This window comes from Rhinatrema bivittatum, chromosome 2 (assembly GCF_901001135.1).
Source record: "Rhinatrema bivittatum chromosome 2, aRhiBiv1.1, whole genome shotgun sequence".
NCBI classification, from domain to species: domain Eukaryota; kingdom Metazoa; phylum Chordata; class Amphibia; order Gymnophiona; family Rhinatrematidae; genus Rhinatrema; species Rhinatrema bivittatum.
The window spans coordinates 213,803,259-213,828,727 of NC_042616.1; the positions used below are offsets into that span (position 1 = coordinate 213,803,259).

The following is a 25,469-nucleotide window of genomic DNA, read 5'->3' on the forward strand; positions in this document are numbered from 1 at the left end:
ACAAGCCTGAGCATAACAGATAGGTTCCAAAGAATAAGTCCAATCCTTCTTGCTCTTAACTGGGATAAGCAGACAGTGGCGTCTCCAAGTCTACATGGCTAATAGTGGATAATGGACTTTTCCTCCAAGAATTTGTCCAAATCCTTTTAAAATCCAGCTACATTTACTATTTCACCCCATCCTCTGGCAACCAATGTCACTGTTTAATTGTATGCTGATTGAAAATATACTTTTTCCATTTTGTTTTAAAAGTGATACTGTGGCACTCAAGTGATCAAGGTCTTGGACACAGCCAGAGGAATCACACTCAGACTCTGTTGTAACTTCAGTGTGTTTATTTACAGTGCCACACACTTAGCACAGTCAGGATTGGCAAACACAGTTGCAAACACAAAGACTACTCTCTAGTCTCAGCTAACCAGGCAGTTCCCAGAAGTCTGCTTGTTCTCCACAGTAACTCTTAGGCACTTCCCAGAAGTCTGCCCACCTTCACAGATCCATAGGCACTTTCCAGAAGTCTGCCTACACTCTCCGAGGGAGAGGTCTGGAGCTACCACTCTCAGACAGGATCTGAAGCACCTGATCCCAGTTCCACAGGGTCCATCCTCTCCCTGTTGGCTCAGCAACTTATCCTCCACTGTACTGCGCATGCCCGCCAAGCACCTCCTGCCTGGCAGGGTCCCATCCATAGCCATTCTCCCTCTAGGGGATTTACAGGGCACCAGGCTCCCATTTTCACAAAGGGTCACTAGGGGCACTGCCTCATAGATACCCAATAACTTCATGGATCATCCCTGAGTCCTAATGCTAATGGAACGGGTAAATAACTGCTCCCTATTTACCTGTTCCACACCACTCATGGTTTTATAAAGTTCTATCATATCTCATCTCATTCTTCTGTTCTCCAGTCTGAAGAGCCCTAACCTGTTTAGTCTTTCCTCATAGAGGAGCCGTTCTATCCCTTTTACTATTTGGTCACCCTTCTCTGCATCTTTTCAAGTTCCGCCCTATCATTTTTGAGTTGAGGTGACCAGAATTGCACACATTATTCTAGATGTTGTTGCACCATACATCAGTACAGAGGCATTATAATATCTTCCATTTTATTTTCCATTCCTTTCCTTATAATACCTAACATTGTGTTTGCTTTTTGACTGCTGTTGCATACTTAGTTGGGGATATCATATTAATGTCCACCATGACTCCAAGATGCGTTTCCTGGGTGGCGACACCTAATACAGGATCCAACATCGTGTAGCTATAGTTTGGATTATTCTTCCCTATATTTTTCACTTTGTACTTGTCCATATTAAATTTCATTGGCCGTTTAGACACCCAATCCCCCAGTCTTGCAATTCTTCATAATCAGCTTGTGGTTTAACTCCTTTGAACAATTTTGAGTCATCTGCAAATTTGATAACCTCATTCTTCACTCCCTTTTTGTCAAGAAATGGGCCTCAAAAGGCCTTGCATTCTGTTACATGACGGGTGTTTTGTGTGCCCTTGGGCCTCAGCCCGACCCCAGATGGATCCAGGACCAAACCGAGGGTTGACGGCATGTTCCAGCATGGCTGATGGGCTTACCCTCTGCCAGGCCTGCAAGCTCCCAAGGCCAACAACAGGATGATGTTGGAATGTGAATGGTCCTTTGACCATTCCGAGCCCTTTCGGACCTGCCGCTTAGATCGGCATGGAGCAGCAGGCCTGGCCTGAGGTCGAGGGCAGAGGGCCTTGACATGAAGACATAACACCAAGGTCGATGCAAAGGCATTGCAGACAAAGACATGACACCAAGGCTGATGCGGACGGCATCAGAGACGAGGGCTGGCACAAGACATGACACCAAGGTAGCTGAAGACATGACACCAAGGCTGATGCGAAGACATCATGGACCAATGGTCGATGTGATGGCATCCTGGACCAGGGTCGATGTGACGACATCCGGAACAAGACATGAACATGATACCAAGACTGATGCAATGGCAAGCGGGATGAGACGAGGAATTTGACGAAGTCCAGACGAGACGAGAAGCTGGGCGGAAGGACATTGGCACTGTCTCTCAGGGCACCCTACACAGTCCACCCGCGGGACTGGTCGCGAACCACCCTGTCCCACTGCGCGCCCCACACAGCCCGAGGAGGCTGGTCGAGGACCACGCTGAGAATGGGACGAGCTCAGGGAAGAATCCAGCCGAGGCAGAACTTCGACGCCAGAGCCATAAGTCATCCGGAGCTCCGCAAAGGCTGGCAGGACATGACGGCTCAGGAGCATAGGACACCAGTCCACCTGTAGGCTACTCCACGCTCGGGAAAGTCGTCATCCAAGAGAGCACGTCCTGACAGGACCAAAAGAATCAGGAGCGCTGAAGCAAACACCAAGAAGGGCAGAACATCAAGGAACCTGGGACATCAGGAAGCAGAAGATCAAGACGAGACACCAGGACACCTGGACGGGGACCTCAGGCACAAACATGACTTGACATGATGAGACGAAACGAAGAGGAGCTCCATGAAGAAGACCTGACAGAGCTCTGGCAGGCAGGAGCCTGCAGAGTGAAGTAACTCCGATGCAAGGCGAAGGCTGAAGTGACGGAGCAGCCCTTTATAGGGCTGGAGCAGGAAGTCCAATCATAGGTGGGGCCAGCACATTTCCTGTGTCTGGTCCTTTAAATCCTAGAGAGAGGCGCAGCCACGCACCTAGGAGGAAGCAGGAACTTGTGCAGGACTGCGGACAGCGGCTTGCACCGACTTATTCGATGCAGGAGGCAGGGCTGGCCTGAGAGGCAGGCCTCAATGACGGCAGCGGCTCCAGCCGCTGCAGGAAGCCCTGGAGGTGGCTCCAGCCGCCATTCGAGCCCGGGGATGTGGCCTCTGCGCCGCGAAGAGAAGATGATGTCGGTGGCGGCTTCCAACTGTGAAGAGGAGCAGAAAGTCCGCGGCTCTGGCCGTGGTGAAGAGCGGACCATACGGGCGGCCTCCGGGCCGCGAAGAGCAACAAAGTCTGCGGCTCCAGCCGCGCTGGAAGGCCCGACGTCTGCGGCGTCCATGCCATGTCAGGTAAAGAAAGCAGCAATGGGGAGAAGGTGAGTGCCTGCTCACGGGGATGACACTTTTCCAGCTCATTTCTAAATGTATTAAAAAGCACTGGTCCCAGTATAGATCCAGTGCTTTTTTAATATATTTATAAATGATTTTTGTTTAATTAATTAAAGTTTCTAGGCATGCAACATTAAGGACCATGAGAAGTCTGCCTGCCTTCTTCTATCCCTGTTGTAGCTTCAAAAAGCAGCAGAAGGCCTGCCCTCCCATAGTCAGAAGAAGAATCCCCAGGTTCAGCCGGTGTTGGGTATCATTTTGTCTGTAATGCTCAAAAGGTAAAATTGTCTTGTAAATGCACTTTTACATCATGGAGAGTTTTGGAAATAATGGAAGCCAGTTTTGCCCTCCTACCCCGGGGGGAGGCTCTCTGAGAAACAGTTCTAACAGCTCCTCAAGGAGCGGTGGGCAGGGCAAACCAGCTTTTATTAATATTCAGATAGTTTTACTAAAGCTCTCATGATGCAAAAGTACATTTAGAGTATACTGCTCCTTTTATGCTCCAACCAGTTATGGACCTAGCAGTAACAAATTTTATAGTGAACTATTTCATAATAGTTAAGGCAAAGAAGATATCTAGTTCCTGATTACTTCAGTTTCAGCATTCACTCTTACAAAGGCTGTATTTCATCATTATATTCAGTGTAACGCTAGCCTCAAACGCCAGAACTCTAACATCTAATCTCAGGGTGCGGTTGTGTGTGTCAGTAGCCAGCAAAAGAATCCCGAGGACACGGTAATAAATCATTCATGCTCATTTCAATCTACTGTTACCAAGTTTCAGAAGAACCACTTCTCTGCAGAGAGAACAAATATAAACCCTTAACAATAACATTAATCTGTCTACCACAACCATTATAACACCAGCAAGCTCTTTGGTGAGATCGGTGGCTCTCAGTGCCTATACTATCCCTTATTAAAAACAATACTGACCCTTGAGCATATGAAACCGTTGGCTAAAAGGGTGATAGTAACACAATACAGAATTCTAGATAGTTAGAAGGCTGGGAGAAGTGGAACAACAGTGGGCCAAGTTAAAAGGAGCTATAAAAAAAAAAGGGCAACAAATCCTTATGCAACAAAATCAAATAACAGTAACAGGAAAAGGAAACCGATACGATTCACCAAAGAGGTGGCTGCAAAAATAAAGGCAAAGAGAGCAACATTTAAAAAAAGGAACTCAAAAAGAGGTGAAGCTGAAAGAGACAATGATAGAATTCAGGAGAGCAAAAGCTCAAATGGAATAAAGGATTGCCAAAGAAGTAATGCAAGGTGACAAAATATTTTTCAGTGGTGGTATGGTAAGAGTGAAAGGAGACAAGTAGCAATGTGAGGAGAAAGATGAGGAAATAGCAGAAATATTAAACAAACACTTCAGTTTAGTGTTCACTAAGGAAGATCATAGAGAAGAACCTTTACTGGTTGGCAAGAGTACAGATGTGGAAGGGGTAGATACCATCCCCTTTACAGAAGAGAGTGATGGCCTTGGGGCTGGATGAGTAGATACATCCCAGGAGACCAAGGGAGCTAAGAGCACTGTTCCCTCTAAGCTGCGTGCATGTGCGACCGCACACAACCTTTCTTGCAGCTGCACACAGTTTTTACCTCCTGTGCAGGAATATATTCAGGGCCATTGTGGAGCTCATCCCACCGTGGCCCAAAGTAAGCAGGAGACCGGCGAGGCCGTGGTGGAGCCCATCCCACAACGGCATGAAGAAAAGAAGAGGTCCCAGAACTCTGGGTGTTCCTTCTTCCTGCCAGTGGAAGAAGAAAGTCGCCAGAGCCATACAGGTAGGAAGGAGGAGGAACATCAACCCTACAGGGCCGCTCCGAATCCCATCTTACACTGGCCCAAGAAGAGGAGGCTCAGAGGGGAGAGGGAAGTTGACGCCCTGTAGAGAGAGAGAGAGAGAGAGTTGAGACACTGTGTGTGTGAGAGATAGCATGTAAGAGTGAGAGCCTGTGTGTGTGTGTGTGTGTGTTTGTATGTGTGAGTGAGAGAGCTTGTAGGGGAGAGTTGGAGTGTATGTATGAGAGAGAGACAGCATGTGAAAGTGAGAGCCATGTGTGTGAGAGACAGCATGTGTGTTTGTGTGAGGAAGTATATGAGAGTGAGAGCTTGTGTGTGTGTGATAGCATGTGAGAATAAGTCTGTGTGTGCATGTGAGTGAGACAGCATGTGAGAGAGAGCCAGTGTGTATGTATGAGACAGACAGAATGTGAAAATGAGAGCCGTGTGTGTGTGTGAGAGAGAGACAGCATGCGAGAGTGGGAGCCAGTATGTGTGAAAGAGAGATAGGATTCAAGAGCCTATGTGTGAGAGAGAGAGAGCCTGTGTGCGTGAGATCATGTGAGAGAGCATTTGTGTGTGTGAGAGAGAGAGAGACAGTGTTTGAGAATGAGAGCTGAGTGTGTGTTTGAGAGAGGAAGGGAAGAAGAAAGGAGGAGAGAGAAGAAACAGGAAAAAAAAAGATTCTTTGTAAAAAGAACTGGTAAAAGAACTGGTAAAAGACCAAGAAAATGAATATGGAAAAAAAAAAAAAGCCTGGGACCAACCGATTAGAAAAATAAGATGAAACAAAAAAGGTAAAACATTTTTTTTTTCATTTTTAGTGATTGGCATATGTTATCTTTGGGAATATGCATTCATATTTGTATTTTGTTCTTTCTTTAGTATTCCGCTGTTCAGAGTCTGGTTTCTTGGGCGTTCCATTTATTTTTGTCAGCATGTTTCTGTTTCTAATTTGTAGTCCCTTTGTGTTCTGAATGTGTAACTGTGATGCAGTATTTCTGCTGGCATGTAGTTTTTCTGTAGGGCGTTGTAGACCTAGATGCCTCCCCTATAGTGGAAATCATTGCAAAATACTTAAAATTGGATTCACCAGCCATTATCCTTGGGGACTTTAATCTACACATAGACGCCAAGCCTCAATCTTCCAACTGCGAAGCCTTTTTATCCTCCCTTTCGGACATGGGCTTCAAACTCGTCAACCAACCCACACATAAAGCAGGTCACACTCTCGACCTTATCTTCACAAACACCAGCCTCACCCCTCTCTCCCCCCCTCTTTGCCTCCCGGTCCCATGGTCAGACCATTTCTTGATCTCCTCCACCCTCAGATCAATGACAAGACTGTCTGCACCCCCTCAGCTCTCCACCCTCCACTATAGGAAACCATGCCCATCTGAAGCCCTCAGCAACTCGCTGATCAAAGAACTTACTAACCTGGATCTATCAAACCCCAATGCAGCCTTCCTCTCTTGGCAAAACATCACAGAAACTATTGCCAACAACTTATGCCCACTGTCGACAAAAAATTTTAACCCCTCTCAAAATAACAAGCAGCCATGGTTCTCAAAGGAGCTCTGCGCCCAAAAGCAAGGCCTGAGACGGAAAGAAAAGGAATGGAGGAAGAACCCCAACCCTCACTCCCTAACCTCATACAAAACCGCTCTCCACCAATACAGAACTGCAATGCTACGAACAAAAGGGATTTCTACGCCCACCGTATCCATGATATGATCTTCGATGCAAAGGCTCTCTTCTCGTACGTTTCGGAACTCACCAAGACTGCCCCCCCTACAATCCCCGATGACCTAGCTCAATCGAAAGCTAATGATCTGGCCTTATTCTTCCAGAACAAAATCTCCAATACCCTGGCTAGATTACCCACTAACATTAACATGCTGCCTCCAGATCCCCCCCTTCCTCCGAACCTAGAAGTTGGTTTGGAATCCTTTGATCCCACCTACGCTACAGAGGTGGAAACCCTGATAAAAAGAATGAGACCCTCTTCTCACCCCCTAGACCAAATCCCATCCAAACTCTTCATTCTCATACCAGAATCTTTCTCTAAACATCTAGCAGATATTATCAACTGCTCCCTCTCACAAGGAATCTTCCCGGATGCTCTCAAACTGGCCACCCTGAAACCTATTCTCAAAAAAACGAACCTGGACCCGAATGATCCCAACAACTATCGTCCCATATCCAATCTGCCGTTTGTTGCCAAGATCATGGAGAAAATTGTAAATAACCAACTCTCAAATTACCTGGAGGAACATAATATTCTACACCCTTCACAATATGGTTTCCGAAAAGAACACAACACTGAACCTCTCCTCATCTCGCTCCTAGATCAGCTATACACTGGCATTGACAAAGGACAGTCCTTCCTCTTAGCTCTCTGGATATCTCAGCGGCTTTCGACACCGTAAACCATACTACCCTTATAAACCGGTTATCAGACATAGGAGTCGCAGGACCCGCCCTCAGATGGTTCGACTCTTTCCTTAGCAACAGAGGCTACAAGGTAAAAATCAATAACAAAGAATCTCCTCGCACTAACTCCGCATTCGGAGTCCCCCAAGGATCCTCATTATCGCCCACTCTGTTCAATATCTACCTACTCCCTCTCTGCCATTTACTCTCAAAATTAAATCTGAAGTTCTACATATATGCAGACGACGTTCAAATTTTAATCCCCATATCTAACTCACTGGATTCAGCCCTCAAAATATGGGATTCTCACTTGCAAAAGATCAACCTCTACCTCTCAAGCCTCAACCTGGTGCTTAACACTAACAAGACAGAACTCCTGCTCATCACCCCAGAAGGTAGTCCCGTCCATCAAAAGCTACACACCAACACACAAATTTCCCACGCAAGAGACCTTGGAGTCATAATAGATAGTCACCTGAACCTAAAGAAATTTATAAACCACACCACGAAGGAGTGCTTCTACAAGCTACAGGTTCTCAAAAAACTCAAGCCGCTTCTCTTCTATCATGATTTCAGATCGGTCCTCCAAGCCATCCTGTTCTCTAAGGTCGATTACTGCAACTCCATCTTACAAGGTCTTCCTGCAACTACAATAAAACCCCTCCAGCTGCTTCAAAATGCGGCGGCGAGAATCCTGACAAATACTAATCGGAGAGAGCACAACTCGCCCATATTAAAAGATCTCCATTGGCTCCCAGTAAACTTTAGGATTCTACATAAATCACTTACTATTATTCACAAACACATTCACCACCAGACGCCTCTTGACCTGCTACACCCTTTCAAACTTCACTCTACAGCCAGACCCTTAAGGGAAGCCTACAAAGGATCCTTACACGTTCCCCCTATCAAAGTGGTGCACCACTCAAACATCAGAGACCGGGCATTTTCAACAACAGGTCCCTCCATTTGGAACTCCATGCCCCCGGACCTCAGGCAGGAAACCTGTCTCTTAACTTTTAAAAAGAAACTCAAGACATGGCTTTTCGGTCGAGCCTTTCCCTGTTCCTAGTCCAATAGCATGACTCAGTACTGTTCCCAGCATGACTCAGATCTGTTCCCATCTCCACCGTATTTAAACTAGCACTAAGACTCGCTAATACATCATAACGAAATTGACTCCTTGCCTCCCTCCCACAACCCCACCTGTATATAGTAAACTATCTCTGTTCTCCCCCCTTTATTTTCCTATCCCCAGTTTTTGATCCCTTGTTATAATGTAACTTTATGCTTCATCAAATTTTTGTCTTTTGTTAATTGGTTATGGTTAACTGCTTAGTTCGATGTAAACCGAGTTGATTTGATTTGTATCAAGAAAGTCGGTATATAAAAGTCTTAAATAAATAAATAAATAAATAAATAATACAACTTGTTCTGTTAACCCCAGCAGGTGGTATATTAGTGTTCTAGGACATGGTATAATAGTTGCATTGCTGCCATGTCATAGATAAGGCTGCTGCTGATTGAGACCTAAGATAGTGCTGTTATGGTATGGTAAGGCAAGGTTCTAGATGTGGGTTTTGGGGGGTTTTTTTTGCAGGGGTTTGTGTTACTTCTCAAAGTATTTGGCAGTGAAAGGGTTGCAGTTACTGAGATGAGTATGTATGTGGAAGTGGAGGAGGAGGAGGATTAAGTGAGTGTGTATGTTCATGAGATTCTGGGGAGGGAATGAAAGGAATGAGAGTGAATGTGTGAGTGTGTGTGTGTTTGAGAATGAGCATGTATATGCAGCGGCGCATTCCTGAGGAAGACCGGCCCGGGGATTCGCCGCCCAGGCCGGCTCAGGACACATCACGTGGTCTGCCGAGCGCGGCTCCATCACGGCCGTGCACAGCAGACCACGTGACTGGAGTGACCGGCCCACCGGGGGATTCCCAATCCCCCGATAGGCCAATCTGCCCCTGTGTATATGTGAGAAAGAGTATGAGAGTGAATATGCAAGTGTGTTAAGTATGTGTGTCTGTATGTGTATATGAGAAAGTTTGTGTGCATGCTGCTACCAATGTTCCCTCTAAGGAATGGATTGCTGTGAGAATAAAATTGATAGACTTTTTGCATCAAAGGAAGTAGTGCTCACAGAGTAATGAAACTAAAAATATTTGCACACAGCAACCCAATCCTTAGAGGGAACATTGGCTAAGAGAGATGCTGGATGGTCCACCGATGGACCTGTTCAGTTGATCCTTGGAAAAAAGAATGGTGCCGCAAGATTGGAGGATAGTTATGGTCCTGCTTTACAAAAATCATAGCAGGGAGGAGGCTAGAAACTACAGGCCGGTTAGCCTTACCTCAGTTGTGGGAAAATTAATGGATAGTGACCTATCCAATGAGTTGCAAGATCCAAAGCAATATAGTTTTACCAGAGGAAGGTTGTACCAAACAAAGCTGATAGATTTTTTTGGTTTAGTGACTAGAGAATTAGATGAAGGAAAAGCACTTGATGTGGTCTACTTGGATTTCAGCAAAGCGTTTGATAGGGTCCCACATAGGAGGCTCATGAATAAAATGAGAAGCCTGAGAGAGGTCCCAAAGTGGTAGAATGGATTACAAATTAGCTGACTGACAGATGACAGTGTGTAATGGTAAATGGAACCTTAAAATAAGTGATAAGTAGAGAGCATCAAGGGTCAGACCTGGGACGTGTTCTGTTCAACACCTCTGTGAATGATACTGTGAGGAAGACTAGTGCACAGATAGAGGAGAAAAAAACTGTAATTAAGAGAGTAATTGCAGAGACTGTGGTGTGTGATTTACCTTATTTGTGTCATTCAACAAAACTGTTTCAGTAAAACATTATTTTGGACATTGCCTACACGGTCCGTTTGGCACACAACACACAGCAGAATGAAGGAGCCCCAGCACAGCTTACTAGTAACCCCATACTGGGACCGGAGAGGACTTCTTACCACCCCTAGTCTGAAGGACCTACATTTTGGGATGGGAGGAGAAGTAAAAGGTAGCCAAGGTCCCTCCCCCGAAGCACTTACAAATAACTTTATGGCCCCCCTCTGTACCCTACTTGCACTTTAAGGAGGGGTTACACAGATATATTATATCTGTGTAACCCCTCCTTAAAGGGTTACACAGATATATTATATGTTATTGTTCAATGTTCTTTGTAAAAAAACCCTGATCTGACTTCCCAGACCAGGGCTATCTTTTCGTTCCATGTAAACCGGACTGATTTGTATTGTATACAGGAATTCCGGTATATAAAAATTAAAAATAAATAAATAAATAAATAAATAAGATATTTAAATACCTGAAATCTATTAATGATGCACAAGAATTGAAACTTTTCTGATGGAAAGGAAGTTGTAGAACTAGGGATCATGAATTGAAACTCCAAAGGGGGTAGACTCAGGAATAATGTCAGGAAATATTTCTTCATGGAAAGGGTGGTGGATGTATGAAATGCCCTCCTGGAAAAACGTGGTGAAAACAAAGAACAGCAATGGAATTCAACAGGGCATGGGATAAACACAGAAAATCCCTAAAGGCTAGAGGATGGAGTTGGAAAAAAGGGGTAACCTATTGCTAACTTTTAGATATAACATTTCTGAATGGGGTTAACCTGCATTTGAGTGGCAGTTGCTAACCTTAACAGAAGGCACAGGGGAGTAACCAGCATGGAGTGGCAGTTTGTGATGGGCACGGTGCTTGTGAGCCCTTAGTGCTGTGGTGCATTTGACGCAGCCTCGCATGTGAACCTATGAGGCCTACGCTGACAGCTGGCAAATGCACCCTGGAAGCGGGACAGACTGGAACTTCACCTTGTGGATGTAGCAAGACAACAAACAACACTAAGGAGGAATACAATGCGTGAAAGATAAGTGCAGAATAAAAGCGCTGGATTTATAATTTTAATAATAACTTTTAAGTGCAAGCAAAAAAATGTTTTGAAAAAGATATAAAGACTTGGTTCAGAGAAGATCTGGAACTGGAAATGACCATATGATTATATATAAGGCAGAGTTGATAACGCGTAAGCAATCACGATGATGCCTATTATGAAGGTCATAATAATATGAGTACTTATCCAAGTTGTAGAACTGCGTCGGTATGTTTCAGGGGAAGGTAAACTGGTATTGGCTTTAAGATTGTTGTTCATATTTATTGTGCCATTACTCACCTAACTTCTTGTAACCCAGACCACTTTTTGGCTTATTAATAGGTCCTGTAATAGCCTAATGCAGTTAGAGAAATAATTAGGGAAATATCCATTCGTGGATAGCCCCTCCCACTGGTGGAGCTGTAATGGATACCCTTGGTCCTGAGGTTTTATAGCAGAGCTCTGATATAGGCTCTGGGGGCAGTATTATTTGGAATTCAGAGAGAGAGAGAGGTTGTATTTTTTCCTAAGTTGGATTTTGTCCCTCCTGGAGCCTCAGAAACTCTCCAAGACCTCTCCAGGATAAACCAAAGGGGCTCCACTGCTGTACTCTCCTTACAAGATGCAGAGTGGCTGCTCTGGAACTGATTTTTGGGATTTCAAACTTTTATTTAGAGGAGCCCTGCTGGAGGCCTGGGCCTATCCGAAGCCAGGCATTGGGGAACCGTGAGCTGAAGACGCTCAGTGTTTGGGGAAGACCTGCCAAACAAAGGTGGGTGTTTTCTACAATTACCTGAATTGGTTTCCTTCCTTTTCCCCTGAAGCAGGACGGCGGTCCGAAATATGGCCATGTCGGGTTACCTGGGACCTTTTCAGTGCGGATAAGTATCCGTTTTTTATCTTGGTTGGCAATTGCCTAAAACTTTTTTGAAAAACTTTGAAAAACAAAAAACTGAGTTTACTAATGATTAAAGCAATAGTGACCCCTATGAGAAACGAGTTGTACACATGAATAGAGGGTCTTACAAAATAGAAAAAAATACAAAATTTGTTTGGCGTTCTAGGTGCTATATTAATTTCTAGACTAGTACACTGTTTGGTTTTGGTTGTTTACATTGGTGTGTACTGGAGTACACCAGTTGGTGTGTGTGGGTTTTTGTGTGACATTAACTCTGTGCCAAGATAGCTTTTTGTGACATCAGGAGGGGTTTCCCCGACCATCCATGGGGGCCCATGCCCAGAGGGACCACTGCACAATCTAATCCAGAAGTGTGGATGGATTCCTGGCCTAATGAACACTAATGCACAGATAGAGGAGAAAGGAGCTGTAATTCTAAGAGAAACTGTAGAGACTGTGGTGTGTGTTTTTTCCATATTTCAATTGTGCCATCCAACGAAAATGTGTCAGTAAAGCATTATTTTGGACGCTGCCTATGTGGTCCGAGTGTGGTTTGTTTGGCACACAACACACAGCGCACAGCATAATGAGGGAGCTCTAACATAGCTCACTAGTCACCCCGCACTGGGACCGGAAAGGGCACCTTTCCACCCCTAGTCTGAAGGACCTACGCCTTGGGATGGGAAGAGAAGTGAAAGCTAGCCAGGGTCCCTGTCCCAAAGAACTTACAAATAACTTTATGTCACCCTCCATACTCGACTTGGTCATAAGGAGGGCTTACATTCTGAACAGTAAAGTTTTATTTTGGACACCAACCCAGTGCGTCCTGTGTGAACAGGAACATAGCACACAGTGAAGGGATTACCCCTCTCCCAGGGAAATTTCAGTAAGGAGGAAGGCGCTCCTGCACTGGGTCCTGAAAATAAACCTTCCCCCCAACCAAAAGGATGCACACCCTGGGGAAAGAGGGCCAATGAAGAGCTAGCCAGGGTCCCTGCCCTGAAGAGTTACAAATTCTTTTATGGCCCCAACCGTGCAGGACAGGCACACCGAGGTGGAGTTACACATACATTTCTGGGAACGCATATAATAGATTTCATTTTCTTGTCGCTCATTGTAATGTCATTTTCTATATATACATGATATAATATAAGTGAATATTCTTTGTCCTCCTCAAGCACCATTTCAATCTAACCTATCATTTCATTTTGCTGCCTATAATTACTAAATCCCTGCCTAGTGACAAAAAAGAAGTGAGGAGGTGGGACAGAGAAGGATTCCCCCACCCTCCCCCCCTTTTTATGTTAATCCCCTTGAGGTCCACATTCAAAAGGATTTGTCCAGCTAATAAGTGAGGGATTTGGCGGGATGCACCTGGGGATTAATTATCTCCCCCTGCTGACTGGCTAGGTTACAGCCAGGGAAATCATTACCAGGTTAAAACTTTAGCTAGATAAAAAAAAAGAGGTGGCAAAGGAGAGTTCTGGGGCTGTGCTTAAACATAGCCCGGTAGCACTGATGAATATCAGCGAGACACAGCCAAGTTTAGCTGGGTCAGTCTGGTTGTGGTAGAGGGCTAAAGTCAAACATGTGCATTTCCCCAGACAACTTTAAAACTAACAGGCTATGAACAAATAAAACAACCTACTCCCTAGCATAATGAAATAAATAGTGGGCTGTAGCTCCCATCAACCCCCTAAAATAATTTAACAAAGTTGCAGGCCATAATGGCCTGAAGCCCCCATTAAACAAATAGATTTAAATAAAAGGTTTGGCTCTGGGCCCCAGCCTGTCCTCTACCCCTACCCTCCCAACCCAGCTAGAACCTCCTCAAACCTCCAAGTCGAAGCTGGGAGGCAATAGTCTCACCGCACTCCTGGCAGCACCCAGCATTGCTCCGACAGCAATACCAGTAGCCTTTGCGATCACTCTGCTGTCAGAGTCTTACCGAACAGTGATGTTAGTAGCAGACACTACCAGCGCTGCTGTCAAAGCAACACTGGGCACTGCTAGGAGCCTGGTCGGACTCTACTACCTCCCAGCTTGGCCTTGGGGGCGTTTCCGAGTGGATTGGAAGACTAGGGGTATGGGGCAGGAGGGATTCCAGAGCCTGGGCTTTTATTTAAGTATATAGGGGGGCGGTGCTTGGATTCCTATAGCCTGTGAGTTTGTTAAATTATTTTGGAAGTTGGGGGAACGGGGGATTCGAGCCTCCTTGCCTGAAATTATTATTATTATTATTTTTTAACTTAATTAAGTTAGATATTTTTTCCCAGATATTCAGTGAGTGACTTGTCCCACTGAATATTTGGCTAAAGGTATCCAGGTAACTTTACCCAGATAACTCTGCCCCTGGCAGTATAGATCTGCTTACGCATCACTTTGGCAACACACGTCAAAATTGGCAATACTGATAAAGTTATCTGAATCTGAATGAGAAGTGCTTTGAGAATGTGATATTGGAGTGCGGTAGGGGATCAGTTAAATGGATGATGAGAAAAATAAGGATGTACCATTTTAGCAACTGCTGCACAAGCTAAACTCTTAAACAGAAGAGGGCGTTGGGGAGGGAATGGGATCAGGATGCTGTTGGGGTGGTAAAAGCATTTTCACTGGACAGCTTCCTCAGTCCTCTCCTGTCCCTTTTGTGCAAATTGCCCTTGAACGTACAGCAGTGCATTTGCACAGAGAGTCTGAGGATCTAGCGCTTCATCAGCTAGTTCTGATGCAGACAGTAGAAGACCCCTTACTTAGTGCCTTGGAGTGTTGATGCCACTCTGTTTTTGTTGCCTTACCCCCATATCCTGAGCTATTAATGCCACTATGCTTGCTGCATTGTGTTGTGGGACCGCGGGTAGCAGACCCATCTCTGATGGTGTACGTGTATCCCTGGGCAATGATGCAGCTGTAGAGGAGCTCCAGCAAGTGCCGAGGCAGGTGAGAGGCGTCCGAGTGCAGGCTGGTGAAGATAGACCTTGACCACTGTTGCACCTGTATGCAGTAGAGAGACCCAGACAATGCAATATTTGGTCTCATGAGTGGTCCTCCGACTACTCCTAGCTCTTTCAGACCTGCCGCACAGAGCAGCAACTGCGACAGGGCAAATGGTGGTCGAAGGAGGAAGACATCAGACGAAGATGAATGGAATGAACAACACTCAAGATATGTGAGGGCTTCACAGAGACGAAGTTGCTTGAATAATTAAAAGGATGACTCCAGGTACGTGAGGACTTCAAGAAGAGTCACAAGGTCACTCATCCTGGATAGGTACTGCCATGTCACGCGCCCTACTCAACTGATGAGAGCTGATCGTGGACCATGCTGGCCGGCGTGCCCTACACAGTCTGTCATGGCTGGCGTGAACCACGTTAGTGGTTCCTCAAAACAGGTTGATGGAAGAAGTCCACGAAGGCTCGAATAAAGCCTGAGCCGAGGCGGACCTTACACGGCCAATGAAGGCAAGACAAGGGGAAAGCCAGGTGCAGGGAATGAAGAGTCCAACGTAGAGAAATGGATGAAGAGATGAGATGACATCTGAAGACGAAGACGTGAGACCATGGACGATGAAGACAAGACATGGAATTCCACAGGAAACATAGTGCCAACAAGAAACTGGATGTAGAGAAGTCCCGTGGAGGACTGGCTCCTTTCAAAGGCAAGGTTGAAGTGAAGACTGGACCTTTTTATAGGTAGAAAAGGCGGCTCCAAACATGACATCACTGGCAGACCTCCTCTCTTGCTGTTTCTTTAAATGCTGCAGAAAGAGCCGGCCTCGCCCCCTAGAAGGAAGGGGCAGGACCCTGGACAGGGCCCATGTGCAACGCTGAGTGCAGGAGGAGGAGCAGGCTCGACGCTGAAAATCAGCCTTCCCAGCTGCAAGAAGAGCAGCTGGCGGTGGCTCCGTGCCCCAGGAGAGACCGGGGATGTAGGCCTTCTCCTCGGAGGTAAGTTGGTGGCCTCTGGCCACATAGCTATGTTACAATGCGGCTCCTGCCGTGAAAGGAAACATGCTGGTGGCCTCTGGGCCGCTTGGAGCGTGGCAACACGGCTCCTGCCACAAGGAGAAATGCTGGCGGTCTCCGGACCGCAAAGGGAATACTAGCGTGGCTCCTGCCGCTCGTGAAGGATGTCAGCGGCCTCCGGGCCGTGTGGTCAGCTGTAACAGCGTGGCTCTGGCCGCACTGAGAAGGCAGGGACATTGGCGGCATCTGAGCCTCAAGGAGAGTTGCAGCGCGGCTCCAGCCACATGTAAAGGCATCGGTAGCCTCCGGGCTGCTGAAGACGAGAAAAAAAAAGGTGGAGAAGCGGTCTGTGGCTCCTGCCACAGGCTGAATCGCAACACATTGTTCTGCACTCTATGCAGATGAAACATGTCATTTATGAAAAAAAAAAATCTGTAACCGATAGCCATTTTTCACTTACCAGTAAGCCCTGGGAAAGTCCTATTTTCAAGCTAGAGAAGAGCAGAAGAGTACGGGAGGGGGTACCATTCAGATACTGCTCCTCCCTTTGAGGGGTCTGGAATGGCCGTTCCCCTGGGAGGTTTTTTAAGCAGCTCCCTAGGGGGAGTCTGGAGGCAGTCCCTTATGGTTTGCTGAGAGTTAGGAGGTTGAGAGGAGTTTTGCTTAAGTTGTTTTTTTCAGGTCCAATCAGAGGAGCCATGCAAACACTGCCTGGGGAGACTGACCAGGATTGGGAGGAGTTTCTTTATCAAGTCACTCCCTGGTAGAGATGTGAATCGTGTCCTCGATCGTCTTAACGATCGATTTCGGCTGGGAGGGGGAGGTAATCGTATTGTTGCCGTTTGGGTGTGTAAACTATCGTGAAAATCGTTAAAATCGTGAGCCGACACACTAAAACCCCCTAAAACCCACCCCCGACCCTTTAAATTAAATCCCCCACCCTCCCGAACCCCCCACAAATGCTTTAAATAACCTGGGGATCCAGCGGTGGTCCAGAACGGCGGCGGTCCGGAACGGCCCCCTCAATTGAATCCTGTTGTCTTCAGCCGGCGCCATTTTGCAAAATGGCCGCCGCAAAATGGCGGCGGCCATAGACAAAAACGATTCGACGCAGGAGGTCGTTCCGGACCCCCGCTGGACGTTTGGCAAGTCTTGTGGGGGTCAGGAGGCCCCCCCAAGCTGGCCAAAAGTTCCTGGGAGTCCAGCGGGGTTCAGGAAGCGATTTCTTGCCGCAAATCGTTTTCCGTACGGAAAATGGCGCCGGCAGGAGATCGACTGCAGGAGGTCATTCAGCAGGGGTTCCGGACCGCCGCTGAACGACCTCCTGCAGTCGATCTCCTGCCGGCGCCATTTTCCGTACGGAAAACGATTCGCGGCAAGAAATCGCTTCCTGAACCCCGCTGGACTCCCAGGAACTTTTGGCCAGCTTGGGGGGGCCTCCTGACCCCCACAAGACTTGCCAAAAGTCCAGCGGGGGTCCGGAACGACCTCCTGCGTCGAATCATTTTTGTCTATGGCCGCCGCCATTTTGCGGCGGCCATTTTGCAAAATGGCGCCGGCTGAAGACAACAGGATTCAATTGAGGGGGCCGTTCCGGACCGCCGCCGTTCTGGACCACCGCTGGATCCCCAGGTTATTTAAAGCATTTCGGGGGGGGGGTTCGGGAGGGTGGGGGATTTAATTTAAAGGGTCGGGGTGGGTTTTAGGGGGTTTTAGTGTGCCGGTTTTCCTGCCCTCCCCCTTCCCCCGATTTACGATTTTTTAACGATAAATCGGGGGAATTGGTATTGTATCGTGGCCCTAACGATTTTTGACGATTTAAAATATATCGGACGATATTTTAAATCGTCAAAAAACGATTCACATCCCTACTCCCTGGTTGATTAGGATTTTCCTTTTGGGTATATTTTTTGGGTTTAAGATTTTAAGTGGTAGGAGCCTTGTGGGAGCCTGTACACTACCTGGGCTCAGGGCACAGAGAATCCTCCTGTGTCTGGGGCTGTATAGGTTAGGGAAGACCTGCCCTGCATCCCCTCCACAAGGAAGGAGGTGTCAGTGACCTGCAGCAAGGAGAAACTCTGTTGTCAGTTTGGAAGGGGTGTCCTGCCCATCTGAGGACTTTATTTTTCCAAGCCCTGGAGAGTAGAAGTTTCCCAGGTTCTGGTGTCAGAGATTCCTACAGATATTGAGGAAGAGGTTGTAAAAGAAAAAAGACTCTATGGGGCTGTGAATGAAATTGTTGTGCCGTTCTACAAACATTTTCAACAATAAGGACTTTATTTTTGGACACAAACACAGTGGCTCCAATGGTTTTATTTGGCATATTCAGCACACATTGGGGCATGCAGATACTCCTCTCCCAGGGCTACACAAACTTACCAGAGACAGCCTTAGCACTCTGGGCCTTGAAAGGCAACTTTCCCCCCATGCAACCAAGGACCCACACCTTGGGAAGCAAAGAGACAGTGTCTACAGCTAGCCAGGGTTCCTGCCCCAAAGAGACTATACATTCTTTTATGGCCCACCCATCAGGACAGGCACACTGGGGTGGGGTTACATATATATTAGTATCATCAAAGAGAAGGAGGTAGTCCATCTGAGAGCCGTTGCATCCACCCTGACCAAGCTCCCTGCACCTGCTATGGAGGTGTCCCTGAGTAGAGGAGCTGACTGTACCTTGCTGCTAGAAAGTGAAAAAGTGAAGCCCTTCTCAGCTCAGGATGTCCTGGTCTGGGGAATAGACCCTTCCATCTTAAGACTCTGGGGTCCCAGTCATGGAGAGACCAATCTGCTGAAGATCCAGAGAAAGGGTCCCATGTGGTGAGAACTTTAACTTTATTCCTATTCTGTGGGGCAGGAAGTTAGAGCTCATTAGGATTCTATACATGCAAGTCACTTCTAGAGAGATGTTAGGCTGACATTAATTAATTGTAATCTGATAAGCACCAGATGTCAAATATGCTTTTATTACAATTGATTTTATTATTGTCTGTGTCCCTAATTGCCTGTGTGTTTCCCAATGAAGTGTTAAGCTTAACCCTGTGTAAATTAGAAATAAATAACATTTTCTTCAGACACTTTGAGTAATATTTCTAAGCAAATGAACAGGAGAGTCTCTGGTAAATAGTAGGTACATACATAAAGGGAGGTAGGGTTGGAACTCATAGCTCTTCTCCCTACAAATCAAACAATCTAACAAATATTTTATTTAACTTTAATTTATATTTTATCTGCTTTATTTATGTTCAAACAATTTTTATTGAGCAGAGTGCAAAAAAAAACATTGGGCCCAGGCAGTGTGGACACTTCCACTGCCCAGGAGTATAATATAGCAGAACAAAAATTCAAACTCATTTACAAATATGCAATCCTCACCCCCCCTCCCAGACCACCTTATCTGCTTTATTTAAATAAAGACATTACACATTTTCTAAAGGGTAAATGATAGAATGGCATATGAACTCTTTTCAGGGCAATTGTCATTATTTTGCCAAGTAGACTAACTTTCTCTCTAAATATCATTTTCTAAAAATAATTTTGTTTTATGTTATCGATTCTCTAAGTTGATTGTTGGTATTTGAGGATCAGAGGTTATTTTATATGTTTTGTATATCAAAATGAAACAAAACGCTTAATTTTGTTGCACTTTTTCATTTTGTTTCAAAACGAATGAATATCCCTACTCATCGCGTGTGTGCAATATGTCAAAAGTATTCAAGTCACATAGTAATATTCACCTTCTATAAAACTGTTAACTATGGGCTGGATTTTCAAAGCTCTACGTGCGTAAATTGGCTTACACGCACCAGTTATATTTTCAAAAGGCCCGGTGATGCGCATAAAGCCCCGGGTCGCGTCTAAGTCCTGGGACTTTACTAAAAGGGAGGTCTGGGAGCGGGGCGTGGGCGGGGAAGTCTGGGGACGCTGTGGGGTCTGAGGCTCCCGGCACAGCGGCCATTTGCCAGGGCTGAAGTAAGTTTTGCAATAGAAGAAAAATAAAGAAAATGGTAGGGGGGAAAGGGTGGGGGAGTAGGGGAAGGGAAGGAAAGGTGGTGGGGGGGGGTAGGGAAGTTCCCTCCAAGGATGCTCCGCCTGCACGCGCATGTTATAAAATTGCGTATCCATGTGTGTGCGCCGGGTAGCGCGTGCACATGGACATGCTCGCGTAGGTTTAAAAATCTACCCCTATGCTTTTAAGCTATTTTTGCAATTGTTTGAACAACTGTCAGGAATTCCCTTGTAGTCCTGAAAGCAGTTATGAGGAAAGCATGTCACAAATTACATCACACAGTCTGAATCTGATTGGATTATGCAGTGTGTAATGTTTATGACATCAAATCCAGGGTGGAGTAACTGGATTTCGTGTTTTTGATATACTATGTGACATTTTTCATGACATAGCTGTTCCCTTAGGTGCAGGGAGCATCACACAGTATATCTCAAACACGGAATCCACTTAGTCCACCTTGGTTATGATATCACACTTAATATCACGTGTGCTGACTGACCCAGTGGAATGGTATGGTTTGTAGGGAGAGTTATAACTAACAGAAAAAAAAAAGGAGATAATGTCTCTCTATGAGTCATTGGTGGGTCTGCAGTATTTTGTTCAATTCTGGAGACTGCATTGAGTGATATAATGAGAAAGTAAATTTTCAAAGGTAATCAGTTATGCATTTAAATGAGATTTAGTTGATGATATTTATGCACACAGAAAATGGAACCAATTTTCAACCAGCATTAGATGTCTAAAATTACTATGGGTTGAATGACTCCAAGAGGTCTGGACCAGCACTAAGCAAATAATGGACAAATATTGGGGATACATGAATATCTACCATCAGGGGGTATGGCTCAGGTGCTGACCAAGATGGTTGCATAGAGATTTGCTCCAGCCTAAGCTTTGAGATCACAGCCCTTATTCATAAACTATTGACTCTTTTTCTCTTGCAGTTCCTGCTTTCTGTGGGGTTGATTATGTCTGGTGGCAGGCAGCACAAGATTGATTCTGTTTTTGAGATTTCTAGCAGAGCAAAATGATCTAAGATGGATCCACCGTCTCCTTCCAAGATGATGGCTTCTAAGAAAACTCTAGAGATTTTGTCTTCTTAATGGCTGAACTTCTTAGTTTAAAGGAAATGCTAAAGGTTAACAATTTATTTTTTTTATTTAAATTCTTTTAATATACCGATGCTCAAGACCAGGTCTTATCGTACCGGTTTACAGTGTAACTGGGGGAGTGTACCAATGAAACAGTTCAGGTGTTTAAACAGGAACTGACTGCTATTTCTACTCAACTCACATTGTTTCATCAGAGGGCAGATGAGATGGAAGATAGAGTGTTGCACTTAGAAGATGAAATGCTCACCACTGAGAGAGATCGAAAAGTTATTGTCAAAATGAAACATGCCCTAGAGGAAACAAATAATTGCAGTAGAAGGAGCAATGTGTGTCTACTAGGTCTGCTTGATGGAATGGATGGATGGATCGAATAAAATTTATCAAAGATTTCATTCTTCAGTTACTAAGTCTTATCTTTCAAAGTGGAATGAGTCCACTGAATTTCTGGGCTCTCATCGCAGAAGAAAAATTAACCTCAGCCATTTTTATTCAAGGCCCTACAAAACCCACAGGCTCTTGCCATTCTTCAAAGTAGAAAAGCTAAGTTGCCGCTAAACTGGAAAGGCATAGACTGTTGATAGTTATGAACTGAGCCAAATCTGTTGCTGCCTGTCAGAAGCAATTCCTGGCCATACAGCTACAGCTGAAAACTCTAGGCGCATGATATGGAATTTTTATCCAGACAGAATGTATGTGACATATAATAATGACATCCGGAATTACACCGACCCAGCTGAAATGCATAAATTCCTTGCCGAAAATGTTCCCACTGGAATGGATGTCTTTTGGTTGCTTTTCTATGTTGGTTCCTATCTCAGTTATCTTTATTGCATTGTGTGCGAATGCAACAAAACAAATATTTCCAGAATTGGATATATTTTTAATTTTAATTTTTCAATTCATTTACTCAAATTTTTTTTTCTAATCACTAAGACTTTACCTCTTCCCACTATACTCTGGATTTTCGTGATGGACTGGCCATCATGATATAGCATGGGATGTGGGAAACATTTCTTGAAGTCTGAATATGCATATTGTATGGCGCTTTATGCGCTGCTGATGTTTTTGGTTTTTTTCTGGATGTACAGTATATATTTTCTAACCTGTAGAACTTTATCCAGTGTTGATTATCTCCTTATGTACTGATGTCTCTATATTGAGCAGTTAGTGTTTTTTCCTTGTCAAAAGACTAAAATGGGGCATTTAGAATATTTTCTTGTTACGCCCGTGGATCACAGACGGCTGTGACCACTAATGCTCACCTCTTTCTTTGCTGCCTTAACACCGCTGGGGAGAATGGTGGCTTCCACCAGCTATTTCCAACCCGCTTGGCGTTCCCGGGACAGTGTGGGCGCTGCTGACCGCCATCTTGCCTTTGGGATGACATAGGTGCACGCACACATGGGCCAGTCTTAAGATATCCCTCTATATTCAATAATGTGAGTGCACTATTGAACATACCTCCAAAGTTAGTCAGATAGAACACATAAATCAGTGATTATACAGGGATCATGGATAACTGAAGTCCTCCTCTCCAGATACCTTATTACAAATTCAGCCAATACGATGAAAGAGCTTAGAGACCTTTTCCATACCTTGGTATAATTTTTTTTATTACAATCTTGTCTTACAGACAGCTTTCTCAGCATTAATGGCCAATAATTTTTTAAACAGTACACATGATTCCCACTTGCTTTTCAAGTGCCTTTATTATTGTAACTCCCCTGTACATCCGGGGTCACCTTCCCAGCCTTGGGGAGCATTGGGGTCACTATCCCAAGATAGAGGATAGAGTCTCAGGGGCCGTGAGCTGGCGGCAGGATGACCTGCAGGGCCAATACCAGGCTTAGGGCACTGCACAGAAATATAGCAATGTCCAGACACCATTTGTGCTCCGAAATAAAAAATAGTTGTCTGTAGAATCTTCAGAGAAAAACATAATGACAACTCAAGTAAATTCAGAAAAATAAACAGAATCATATTCCATAAAAAATTCTCAGCTCCTTTCACTTCTAGCTCCTCCTCCTTCAGTAACAGTTAGTTCTTCCTGGTCCTCTCTTTCGGGCCGATACAGTAAAAACGCGGGAGAGCGGGCGAGCGCCCGCTCTCCCAGCGCGCGCACAGGCCACTCTCCTGTTCGCGCGATACAGTATTTTAATTTATTTTAATTAGGGCCGACGGGAAATAGAGGCGCTAGGGACACTAGCGTGTCCCTAGCGCCTCTTTTTTGACAGGAGCAGTGGCTGTCAGCGGGTTTGACAGCCAATGCTCAATTTTGCCTGCGTCGGTTCTCGAGCCCACTGACAGCCACAAGTTCAGAAACTGGACGCCGGCAAAATTGAGCGTCCAGTTTTCGACCCGTGAGCCGCAGGCCTATTTCAAATTTTTTTTTCTATTTTTTAAATTTTTTTAACTTTCGGGACCTCCGACTTAATATCGCCATGATATTAAGTTGGAGGGTGCACAGAAAACCAGTTTTTACTGCTTTTCTGTGCACTTTCCCGGTGCCTGGAGAAATTAGCGCCCACCTTTGGGTAGGCGCTAATTTCTGAAAGTAAAATGTGCGGCTTGGCTGCACATTTTACTTAGTGAACCACGTGGGAATAACTAATAGGGCCATCAACATGCATTTGCATGTTGCGGGCGCTATTAGGTTCGGGGGGGGTTGGACACGCGTTTTGCACGCGCTATTACCCCTTACTGAATAAGGGGTAAAGCTAGCGTGTCCAAAACGCGCGTCCAATCGCAGGGTAACAGTGCGCTCCACCGGAGCAGACTGTACTGTATCGGCCTGTTTGTTTCAATCAATTGGTAATTAATCACTCACTAAGTCCTCTTTAACTCAAAGGGTGATTCCTTCTGGGGCAGCAGATAGGAACCCACCAAACCCTGCAACAAATCACTGCGGCAGTTAAGCACAGGTTTTATCTTTTAAACTTCCAGGTTGTATTGGAAACCTTCTGTTTCTCCTCTTCAGGTCTCTGGAGATTTTTCGGGGAAAATCTATGCCCCACTCCCTTCTTTAACACTAGGGAGAGGATCTGGGCTCTGACCTGTCTCTGTCCTTCCAAATCTGGAGCAGCCCCAGACCCAGTAGAGTCAGGGCTTTTATTACTTCTCCAGAGACGGAGCCCCTAGGGGCTGGTCCCCCTTGTCAGTCAAGAAGGACATGACCAAAAGATGCTCTAACAGCCCTGGGACATTCTCACTTTAGCTCCAGGATAACCCTTTGCACTTTGCACATCCTGTGCACCCCTAGCACACATTACACACCATTTAAAGTCTGCAGATCTTCCATAATGGAAAAACCTCCATTTTACCATAAACCTCTTTAGAAGTAGAAAATTCTATACACTTTGTGGCACTGGGCCACATTACACTCAGGGTCTTATCTACTATACGGTTTTCCCATAAACACAAACTAGGAGAAAACCTTGCGTACAGAGGCCCCCAGGTGTTACCAAGATACTGCTCTGTTTCACTGTGTGCAGGATTTAATTACACAGTGCATCTTATACACATTCCTCCTCTCTTAGAACACTCTTTGTGTGTGGCTCCTGATTCCCAAATATTTACAAACCTTTAGCCTCTGTGGTCTTCTCTTACCTTTCTGGTGACACAGTAATGCGCTGTGGGCTTTGCAGAGGAGTCAGCAGTTCAGTGGATTGAAATGTCCTTGGTAAGGTGCTGGCCCCCTCACGTTGCCTGTAGTAATAGGAAAGGTCATGTGGCATCTCCATTCCTCCCAGGTTAATTCTCAAATTCTGTACAGGGATGGGAAAGGATCACTGAACATGTACTAGTTTCAGGCAGTCTGCTAGAAGTGGCTGTTGTTGTTTCACTGTTCCCTTAGGCTGAAATGAGTCACAGTGTTTAAAACATACAGGTATATTATACAGTGCTCTGGCAGTCTAGTAAACAGTACCCGTCTCCATTGGATAGGTTTACTTAGTGGAGGATAGGTTTACTTTATGTAAATTAGGCACTGTTTTGACAAGTACTATAAAACCATATAAATAAAGACAGTATATATATGTGTGTGTATATATATATATATACACTTTTTGTCATTGTGTGTACATATATATATATATATATATATATATATGCGTCAGTGTATGTGTGTCTGTATACATACACGTACAGACTTGATAGTTATTCTGGTCAAGTGGTTCGTGTCAGTTAGAGGAATGTACAATCTCGCCTCGGCACCCCCTTTTGCACATTGCTAATTTCTTGCATGTATAGGACCCCCGAGGTTCAGTGTGGCATTTTGTT

The 25,469-nt window shown here is 45.3% G+C and overlaps 1 protein-coding gene across 1 annotated transcript in view; it reads right to left on the reverse strand.

Annotated features, from left to right (window-relative positions):
* C2H7orf31 (chromosome 2 C7orf31 homolog) overlaps nt 1-25,027 on the reverse strand; it is a 64,517-nt gene extending 39,490 nt beyond the window's left edge. The window contains exon 1 of the mRNA XM_029589134.1: nt 24,798-25,027. Within this exon, the coding sequence (XP_029444994.1) occupies nt 24,798-24,931 (134 nt within the window). The 5' untranslated portion in view covers nt 24,932-25,027. The remainder of the gene's footprint in view (nt 1-24,797) is intronic.
* Nucleotides 25,028-25,469: the final 442 nt, after the last annotated feature.